Source organism: Bacillus rossius, chromosome 2 (assembly GCF_032445375.1).
Source record: "Bacillus rossius redtenbacheri isolate Brsri chromosome 2, Brsri_v3, whole genome shotgun sequence".
In the NCBI taxonomy this organism is placed as follows: domain Eukaryota; kingdom Metazoa; phylum Arthropoda; class Insecta; order Phasmatodea; family Bacillidae; genus Bacillus; species Bacillus rossius.
In genome coordinates this window covers 64,824,904-64,836,234 of record NC_086331.1, presented here as the reverse complement: position 1 = coordinate 64,836,234, position 11,331 = coordinate 64,824,904, and the positions used below count along the sequence as shown (strand labels likewise).

The window sequence follows — 11,331 nt, the reverse complement described above, 5'->3', positions numbered from 1 at the left end:
ACCAGCTGCAAGCTTGTCACGGCAAACCAGCTGCAAGCTTTTCATGGCAAACCAGCAGCAAACATGTCATGGCAAACCAGCTGCAAGCTTGTCGCGTCAAGCCTTCTGCAAGCTTGTCGCGGCAAGCCAGCTGCAAGCTTGTAGCGGCAAGCCTGCTGCAAGCTTGTCATGGCAAACCTAATGCAAGCTTGTCACGGCAAACCAGCTGCAAGCTTGTCATGGCAAACCTAATGCAAGCTTGTCACGGCAAACCAGCTGCAAGCTTGTCATGGCAAACCTAATGCAAGCTTGTCACGGCAAACCAGCTGCAAGCTTGTCATGGCAAACCTAATGCAAGCTTGTCACGGCAAACCAGCTGCAGGTTTGTCATGGAAAACCAGCTGCAAGCTTGTCATGGCAAACCAGCACCAAAAATGTAATGGCAAACCAGCTACAAGCTTGTCGCGGCAAGCTTGCTGCATGCTTGTCACGATAAGCCAGCTGCAATTTTGTCAAGGCAAGCCTGCTGCAAGCTTGTCATGGGAACCAGCTGCAAGCTTGTCGCGGCAAGCCTGCTGCAAGCTGGCAAGTGTCGAGCCTAGCGCGCGCACGTGTTCCTTCCCTTCTGTAGCTTGCCAGAGGTCAGTTTTTGTACAGATTTCGTGCTGAGCGGTCAGTTCACATGCTGGTTCACTGCTTTGTTACTCGATGTCGGTTTTTGCTGCAATTCGAACCGAGCTATCAGTTAACATTCCGTATAGCCGTTGTGTCGGGATGTGGGTTTCTTATGTGATTTGGAACTGAGAGATCAGTTAACATGCCGTATCGCTGTTGTGTTACCGAATGTAACGAACTATAAAACAAAAGCATTTATAACCAAAGAGAAAAAATAAATATAATACAGTAAAGCAAAGGCCTATTAGAATTATATTTGAAATTTCCTGCAAGAAGCATTAAATTTACAAGTCACTAATACTCACGCTATATATAAACATGTATACTTACATACATATACATCCACTTTCAAATTTATAATGCTATTGATATTTAAACTACCATATATATTGGAGAAGGTAATATTTAAATGTGTTATGCATGAATGTTAAATTATGAATTCTTTAAAAATACTTGAAAACATTTCAAGGGGCAATTTTCTCTTAAAAAATAAAAATGCCTGATTTTAAAAATCATCATTAAGGAATTTAGAGGGAAAAAAAAAACATTTTTAATTCGATTACATCTTTGTTTCATGTATAGAATGTTAGATGGTCATATCTTCTGTATGGGCCTTTTTGTAGATAAACATGAGAATTCTGATGCATAGTGTAAGAGAAAACGATTTTTTACTTGTTTGTTAACTTTACAAATTAATACAGGTTAACATAAATTGCATTTAAATTTACATTTTTTCGGTAACTCTGATAACTAAAGCTCATTTTGGTTCAAAATTAATATGTCTATTTATTCGTGAGACCATGAACTAATTACGTTGGAACATAATTTTTAGTTATAGCTTTATAAACATTACTAAAAGTTTCGTAGTATTATTTTTTCGTATTATTTTGAAACAAAATTAACGAATATTAATTCTCATTACTAAAATTATATGCCCAGAAATTGTTTTGATTTCTTAATAACATTGGATTTAAGTGGTTTCAAATGCATAAAACTATCGCTAAGACTCAAATTTAACTTGCTCTTTCCCCACAATGCCAGTAAAATAAACGAGCATGCTTAGTCAATGATACCACTGCTTGGTATCAAATAAAAATTTATAGTATTTTATACTTACTGATTAATAGGTTTCTCGGATGTATATTTCAATTGCGTGGTTTAATACTGAATAATCTTATAAAACACTATTCAAACGTCAGAAAATTACTTACACTTCCTCTTTATATTGGCAGAAAAATGTTTACTGTTAAACTTCATAATAAACGTAGGATAAGAAAGATTGCTAAATAACTATATTTTCTATGTAAACGCAATTAACTGACCCTGAAATCTTAATAAAGGTCAAACCTACACCAATAAATGAAAAATATTATACACTATAAACCAAATTTGTATTTGCTCAACTGGTCTTGTTAAAATGAATGCATTGTTTCAAATAATTATTTTCTTTATTTTAAGGTGTGCGAGTTGCATTTCTAGTCAGACTACATACTGAAGGAAACAAGCTGTTATGATTCTAGAACTGGGAAACATCTGACTGCTCCACTGGCACACCCAAGATTATGTGATGATGCCGTTCCAGAAATATTTCCCAACTGCCCTTCTTATTTGTCAGCACCTAGTCATAGTCGAGAAAGCCCTGAAATAAAAATAATTTTTTTGCAACAGGAGTTAGCACATGTTCAATTAAACTCAAATTTTTGTTATTTCATTTTTTGAACAGTCTGTCCACCTGGAATTTGAAAACATACATTTTAATTATTTCCCTGTAACTTGAAATTCTCAATTTGTGTATTCCATTACACCTCATGCCCATAAGATTCTTTTATGAACCCAGGAAGAAATAATTTTGCCTCATTTTTACACAAAAAAATTGCCCGTTCAACAATAATAACAAATAAAATTTTAATTTCTTGAAACACTACAAAGTAAGTATCAGTTACATACGAGAGAAGAGTACTTTTTCTCTGGTTGACTAAATTCACTTGAAACCGTATTATGACTACAAAGTGCACTTGTTTTTATGGTCATTATAGCCTTTTATCGTCGGATGAATATGATGTTTACATTTAACCATTAAAACAAATTACTGCTAAAATATACTAATCACTATATACTCTGCTGGTATTGTAACAATATACTGTGAAATATGTTCAAAGTTTGTTCTGTAACAGCAAAACTGTCTTCAGCAATTATGAAATGTAATAAAGTTACGTCTTGTTATAATATCGTTTATTATGTGTAGGTATGTTTTTATGTTATGTAGCTATATTCAGTCATAAACTGAAAGTCCATTTGGATCTTTTTTTCGTAACCTAACTAAAACTAAGCGTATTTGTTTGGGAGGCGTCTGGGTTAGGTAAGACTATAAGTGCGTTCTAAAATAATTCCAGTGGCAATTATTTTGCTTTATAAACATATTGTCAACATAAATTTAAAAACAGCCAAAACCGTTTATGGATAATAAATGGAATGACAGATTTTTTTTTTAATTACTTCAGCAGAGTTCGTTTGTTTCGATGAGCTTAGTCAAAATGAACTAGCTTCTTGACAAGCTACCTAAAATTCATTAAAATAAAGAAAATATAGTTTGCTTCGGTGGCCTGCTGTCGTGATAAAACAGTCTATAACTGTGTTTATCAACGAAACTAGCACTGCTGTCAGTATAAACGTTTTTACAAAACATCCAAAGTATATTTTAAAAGCGCACGTTAGAAAATGTAATAAATAAAAAAATGACTATGTCTATAAACTTTAAGACAATTTCTTATAAACGTATTATAACACTCTGATACGTTTTTGTAATGGTTATCTTAGCCACGCATTTTCATTCTTAAAAATATCAGTTTTAATAACATTATACGATTAAATTTTAAATGATTGACGAATACGCTTTAATGAAATGTGTCTAATACTATATTAGACAAGCTAAGATTATGTGTGTCGAAGATTTCCTCTTCGAGAAATTACTGATTTTGTACTCCGGATTTAAATCGCATGACTTAACTAGTTAAATATTAATCCACAATTACTTTTAATTAATGTTATATGTGATGTCCATACAGTGAGACAGAATTATAAGAATATAAAAGTAATAAAATAACAGCGAAAAGCAGCTAAAACGCTGTGAAACAGGCGCGCCGTAGAGCGGAGTTAAGGACCACTCTTGATGACGTCATGCTCTTGAAAGCAGGCCTTGTGTCCAGAGGGTGTTGGCTGGGCCTCTCGGCCTCTATGTTTCCATTACAAATAACCATGCTGTCAGGGGCGCAACAACAGGGGGGAGAAAGGTATTTTGCTCCCCCCCCCCCTCTGAAATCTTGAAGGGGTGGCAAATGGGGGCAAAGAAAGTGCTGTGTAATCAATTTTTAGATAATAAAACTGCTTAAATAGCACCATTTTCCACCTTTAAATAAAAATTTTCCCGGGGGAGGACCTCAAGACCCCCCCCTCCCTCTGCTTCATTAGGGGGGATAGATGATTCTTTATAAGAAGGTATATTGCCCACCCTTTGGAAATTTAGTTGTTGCGCCCCTGCATGAAGTGTCTTTGTTTTTAGAAATAGAGTATCAGTCCCGCTGAATTTTTTTTAAAGAATTCAACTCAGTCAAGGGTGCAGTACAGCTGTTTAAGCGATTTAATTAATAGCCTGAAAACTATGATACTTTGAATATTATATCACATGATATCACCATCTTGAAATAAAAATTAAAACTTTTGAAGCCATAGCACTGTTAAAGGTCTTCAAAATCTACAACAATGTTTTTGTTTGACGCTATTATCACAAAAATTGTGGAAATCGCGCAATAATTTGTTTTGCATGTAAAAGCCTATCCCGCGGCCGGAGTGAATTTGGTTGAAGCCCGGCCTTACTCGCGGACAATATATCACCCTGGGTTCAGCCTGGCAAACGTTGGGTACTGCAGCTAGTATTATATATAAACCATATGGACATTAATTATATTATATTTAAACTCCATTTAAAAATAGTTACAGGTAAAGGTGTATGTGACTGCGTACAGTGAAGTTTGCGTAAGAATTGGTGTGTAGTTAATTTTTAAAAGTTGTAATATGTTCACATTTCCCGTAATAGACGCTTGGGCAGGAGTTTTAGGCCCTTGACAACGTTAATTTGACCGCTGGGCGAAAGGATACCAAACAAGATAAATAATATGATAGCACAGTGGTAGAGTCGACTATGCTTAATAACATACCGAAAGTTTGCCGCTGTAGACCTTGTGCGTATCACCGAAAATTTGCAGTTAAGCCCTAGATGACAGCGACTGACAGCAGTTCATTAAAATGCTTTCCATTTACGCACTCTTTACCGAAGACTCTCGATAGCTTTCTGAAAATAATCTTAAAACACTACTACACACATTTATAATGAATAAAGTTCTAAGTGTTAATATAAAAGGTAAGAAAAAAATTGTTTCATTAATGAAATAAGTTTTTTTACATCAGTCTAGGAAATAAAAATATTATTCACTTAAAAATAAAGGGTTTTACGAAAATATTTCTTGAACAAAAGTTGTTGTATAATTCTTAAGCTTAACAGCGACATATCTATTAAAGGTCTAGCTTAATTTATTGGATCACTAGAGCCTTCCGAGCGTATCAATGTCGTCTACGCACTGCGACAGAGCCACATCCGCAAGCGCTGGGGCCACTTCCACTCCCACGAAATAGAAGAGTTTTAATCTTTGTAAAATTTCCTCCAAACTGAAATTTGAAACAGTAGTAACATACACGTTTTCTAGCAACATGTGAAATGTTTACCTCCGCAAACCTTGCGCGTAACACCGAAAACATGTAATTAAGTACTAAATAATACTTTATTGGCAATTTAACAATATAGCACTCCTTAAACGTAATTACTATAGTAGACATTCATAATAGCAAACCAAAACTATCTCAAAACCTTAATCTCTATGATTACATTTAAAAACCTTTCACTACGTTTGACTAAATATGCTATGTATTCAATAATATTAGGAGAGAGGTGTTATGCAAAAAAAATGGCACAAATGGAAATACGCATGAAAAGCCCGATGTGAAAACATTGAATAAAAGAAGTTTTAAAGTTCTTAAGCTTTACATTAGTTTATTTTTTGAGAGTCTGGTACAATTTGTCTGACCGCCGAAGCGATCCGAGCCGCGTAGTGTGTAGTTGGCACACTTTTTAATAAAACATTTATATAATTTTTTCAATGTTGTTAATGTGAAATTTTTTTATGGCAGTTCAAGTATCTACATTTCAGCAATATATTTGAGCCACAACAATCGCAGTTTGAAAGTCATAAAATGGTTTATTTAATAATGAACTGTCCCACTGCTTGTGTGCCAACTTGCCCCTGGAACGGGGTAAGATGGCACACACGTAGGGGCATGTTGGCACACATTACAAAATTGAGCATATATGTGTATATATGTGCCTATATGTATAGGCTACATATATCTACATATATACAGGGATATATAGAATAATTTTACAACTAATTACTTTTTTGCATGTATCTTTATTTTATTTCATTACTAAATTTTATCGATTGCCTTCAAGTTTTTTTAACAGATATCACAAATTTATGGAAATACAATCATAGATAATATTACGAATGTGTTGCTTATTTAAGCTAAATATATAACATACATTAGCGCGCATATATATAAGTATACATATATATATATATATATATATATATATATCCAATTTCCGTATTTTTTAATGCTAATAATACAAAATCTTAAAATCTTAGCAATTTTACCTACAGTATTTTTCTCTGTATAGCCTATCATACAGTAAAATGTTAATAGAATGCCAATTCTGATCATGAAAATATTTATACTAAATTTTAACTGGTTGATCCAACATGAGCCAAAGTCTTCTAACATTTCTTACAGTTGTGGCACAAAAATTGCACGCTATTATCCGAACAATCTTCGTGGGCCCACATTTTGCAACCGACGCACTGCACCCACTGTTCACCGGGCCGGCTTTTGGAATATGGTCCTAAACAAAGAAGACATAATGTATCCTCCCTACTGGCTCTGCTGTTTGCTGTGTTGACACATATGTTTTTCTTTTTCTTGCATAACATTTTCACCTTAGACTTGCGTGGATTCTGAACTGTATCTTTCGAACTTCCAAACAAGTTTTTCTTAGCTCCTTTCTTCTTATCAATATCTGATTTCTTTTTAGCTAATTCATTTCTTATTGGAGTATCTGTCAACACTTCACTCTTCCTTTTCCTATTATTTACCCGGTTATTTTTCCTTGGACCAGCTTTGGGAAATGGTCTCACCATTTCTGGGCTTATGTTGCACGTAGAATCAACTACAATTTCCTTATCTTGTGATGCGATTTCGTGTAAGCCCCTGCTCGTTACGTCCATTGACGTTTCCTGATCAGCTTCTTCCTCAGTTAGTTGTACAATCAGCATATTTGAAGGGCCTGCTTCCATGATTACAGGTTCATTTGGTCTACATTGAACAGTGTTGTCTGAATTAGGCAATTCTCCACTGTCAACATCATTTTCGTCAGGTGCTGGGCGGTCTGTTACGTAACAACCAAGATAATCTGTATCCTTAAAGACATCAGGGTTGAAAGGTGATACCCCACTTACTCTGAAACCAGATAAAATATTTCTCGGCGTAACCGCACTAGAAAAAGCAGCATTTACAACTTCAGGTATGTCATAAATAGTCATTGTTTTCCCAGGATGGTTCACCAGCCAAGAATCACAGGCACTGTTCACAAATTTCTTTAAAGGGCCAAATACACTCCGGTCTAATGGTTGCAGTTTATGGCTGCAGTGTGGAGGGAAAGAAAGGACAGTGACCCCCTTATCTTTAAGGTAGTCCAATGCTTCAATTGAAAGATGTGAGTCGTGATTGTCAAGTAGCAACAGACATGGGTTTTCTTTGGAACACTTAACATTTGTTACGAAGTGATGTGCAAATTTGACGAAATTTGCTTCCTTCATCCAGCCGGTAGCATTTGCATCTCCAGAACTACCTATAGGCGCTCCTTTCAGAAAATATTCACGAAAATTGACGCGAGGGAAAACAAAATATGGTGGCACATGATTTCCTGTCGCAGATACTGCAACAGCTACAGTAACTAGAGTTCCTCTTTCGGCAGAAGTAATTTTACCTACTTGCTTAAAACCTTTCCGTGCAACTACTCTGTCTGGTCTTTGCACTGTAGTGATACCAGTCTCGTCCATGTTCCACACATCTCCAGGCCCAATTTTCAATCTATTCATAACGTCTTTCAAATTGTCGAAAAATGCTTTCACATTAGTGCGATTGAAACACGTAGCCCTTGAAAGACTGGTCGCTTCAGGTGTTCTTATAGAAAGTGTAGGATGCCGTTTTAAAAATGCAGAAAACCAATCCGCACCTGCCATTTCACAGTCAGCCCAAGAAGAAGGAAACCTTACCTTAAGTCTCACTGCATATTCAAATGCGAATTTCCTGACTTCCTTTGGTGACAATCCATAATAAATATCAGCTGCTTTCTTCAAATAATCAGCAAACTCATTCTCTTGTTCGTTTGTAAAAACCTGAAAAAAACAACCACAAGCCATTAAGCATCTTTAAATTCCTAATTGATATATTTATTCAGGTCGACAACATAACATTTTTTTTAAAAAGCCCTTACCTGTCTCAGTTTCTTGTAGCCAATTGTAAGAGGTGGGGTATCTTGTGGAGCAATAAGTTTTTCTTCAGTTACTTTGCTACAATATCGAGCCAAAGAGCGAAATGGAATTCCAAAATCCTTTGCTACGCTTCTGATGGACTTCCCTTCGAGTTTAACTTTCTTTACTGCTGTTAAAACAACGTCTTGGGAAGTCTGGCATCTATTACTTGTTCTTTTGTAGGTGCGCATGTTGAAGCCTAAAATAAAAAATGATATCCAATTAATAAAACTATAATATTTTGTTGTCTTTCCTACTTGTAATAATGTATGTAATGGTTTGAATTTCAAAAAAATATGCTATTTCATTCCAGTGCTAGCTTATACCTTTTACTCATAACAATGCGTTTCGTTTTGGAAGATCTAGAATCGCGAGAAAGTGTCCGGGGCATGTTGGCACATGTGCCAACATGCCCCGCCATCTATGTGCCAACTAGCCCCACAGCAACTTTTAAAACTTACTTGAGTGAACGAAAGAATTGGAATATATTTACATTATTTTAGTAATTGCTTCTTAAAACTAGCACGTTATAATGTTATACACAAATATTGTTTTAAAAATATATAATTTATTATAAAAGTTATATCCAAGTCTTTGTAAGACAAAATTTTTACTCACCAAACGTAGAAGTAAAGAAAATGGTCTCCTGTTTGTAATAGTGAAGACTCGCGGCGGAAAACAACAGGATCTAGGGACCTGGTCTGTGTGATCCTACATACAAGAGCGTTATGCTATCTGTCGGTAATTATTCGAACTATTAGCACTGTGCCAACTTACCCCTGTAGCCAACTAGCCCCGGTCTCCCCTACTACTGCGAGGTTGCCGAAGTTGGCTCGGGTCGGGACGAATTTCGCTGTTAAGAAACAAAGGTTTTTAATACATGGAAAATTATACCAAAGAAGAAACTTTGTACAGTTGTAGAATGACCGTTTCTTAGTAACATGTAAAAAGTTTACCGATGTAACCCCTGTGATCACACCAATAACGAGCATTTAAGTCCTAAATGATAATTTCCCAAACGATCCACAAAATTGTGTTTCGTAAATAATTTAATAACTCCATAAATACTTTTTTTAAGTAGGCTCTCAGTATACAGCAAACTTGGTTTTTCTTCAAACGCCATACTGCTACGGTAATAGGAATATGAAATCACTACAGACAAGATTTTTTCCGTTTACTGTGGTGAAACCAGAGCTAACCGAGAAATGACCGAGCGTCCCGGAAAGTTGTGATATTTGACGACATTTGACTAAATTGCGCGAGTAGCACACCCGTACGTGACTACAGAGAATGACTAGTTTCCTTAACCGTTAGGATTTCTGGGACGTACACCCTCTCACAGCTAGGGTCATAAAATAAAGTCAAACTCTTGCAAAATCATCCACCACCGCTCTTTGCCACTAGTAATCCAACGACGTCAGCTAGGCGCAGCACTCAAATACATTAACTTATAAAAAAAACTAAATATGTAATGCTACCTATACATTTTACAACACAACTCGTGTTTTATTTATTTTCTGAAAAAAAAGGTAATACCTATTATTATAGGAATTATGTTATAAAAATGAAAAATAAAAACTCACAGTACATTTACGATGTATCGTTTTATTCAATTTTTATGTAGTAAACTGATTTTAAAGAAGTAAATATATAATTTTTAATATTTTCGAATACAGGCTACATTAAAATTTTGCATTGTTCTGATCGAAAATAAAACGATATATCAGAAATAAAAAAATAAAAATATAGTTGCTACAAAAATAAATTTTAATAATAAAATTGTTGTAACAGAATAAATCCATGCAGATATAAAACCAGAGGTCCTCTAGAGTTTTTCATTTACAAGTTCCAAGCAGAAATCGTTTATTGTTAATTTTATTGTATCAAAAAAATTCATATAAGAAAAATATACATAATCTCAATACATGTAACATAAATACACTCTATCATATGAATGAGCTATGTTTAAAGTAATCCCTAAGTAAGACCAAGTTGAATGAGTGTCGCAGTACGCAGTGTGTCGCAATGCCGCGCCGGCGCGGCGCGGCGGTGGCCGTGAGAGATCAGTACGGCCGCAGTACACTGCAACGCTCGGGCCGGTTTAATAAGCTAACTAATTACGTAAGACTCTTTATAAATATACTGTCTTAAAGCTAAAGGTATAACCATACACATTTATTTGGACATTTTTCGCATTGGGCTCTTCAAATTGGTGTATATCGTATTTTTATCTGGGTTTCAAAGATAAAAAAAATGTCATGAATTAATCGCTTAATATCATATCTTTAATATTAATAATTTATGATTTTTACAACATTAATTGCTGCATTAGAGTCTCAAGATTATTTTGGTAATTTTATGGACAGTCTAAATTAAAAACTGTACAAATGGGTAGCATTTTAATGGACTGATGTAAGTCGCTGTCATCTAGGACTTAAATGCAAATTTTCGGTGATACGCACAAGGTATACAGCGGTAAACTTTCGGTATGTTATTTTATTAAGCATAGTCAACTCTACCTACTTGCAGCTGGCTTTTTGTAAAATGATGTTCAATAATGATTATTGACAGAACAATATAAGCATTACGTGTTCTTCCACCTGTATCAGCAGCAGTGTTGCACTGATTGTACAAAATTTATTTTACTCTTCAGACAACTAATGGCAGTCTTGAAATTTTCTGCAAATTTGCAGCAAAACCAATTTGATAGTATAATAATTTCAATCAGACTTACTACAAGCATATGAAAGCACACTTGTTATAAGCTTGTTGCAAGCACTTCACTACTAGCTTCCTGCATAGCAAGCATCTCATGACATCTAGTGGCAAGCCACTGACAGCTTGGCATGGTAAGTTTGCTGCAAGCTGGTCATGGCAAACCAGCTGCGAGCTTGTCAAGGCAATAAGCCTGCTGCAAGCTTGTCATGGCAAACCAGCTGCAAGCTTGTCATGGCAAACCAGCTGCAAGCTTGTCAAG

General features: G+C 35.3%; 1 protein-coding gene across 1 annotated transcript; it reads right to left on the bottom strand.

The window, feature by feature from the left end:
• Positions 1–652: 652 nt before the first annotated feature.
• LOC134528902 (uncharacterized) lies at positions 653–8,644 on the bottom strand. The gene is made up of 3 exons (XM_063362568.1): positions 8,318–8,644; positions 6,759–8,219; positions 653–700 (listed from the first exon to the last, which is right to left on the bottom strand). The coding sequence occupies exons 1-3, from the start codon at positions 8,543–8,545 to the stop codon at positions 653–655; spliced, it is 1,737 nt and encodes a 578-aa protein (XP_063218638.1). The 5' UTR covers positions 8,546–8,644.
• Between the last annotated feature and the right edge of the window lie 2,687 nt (positions 8,645–11,331).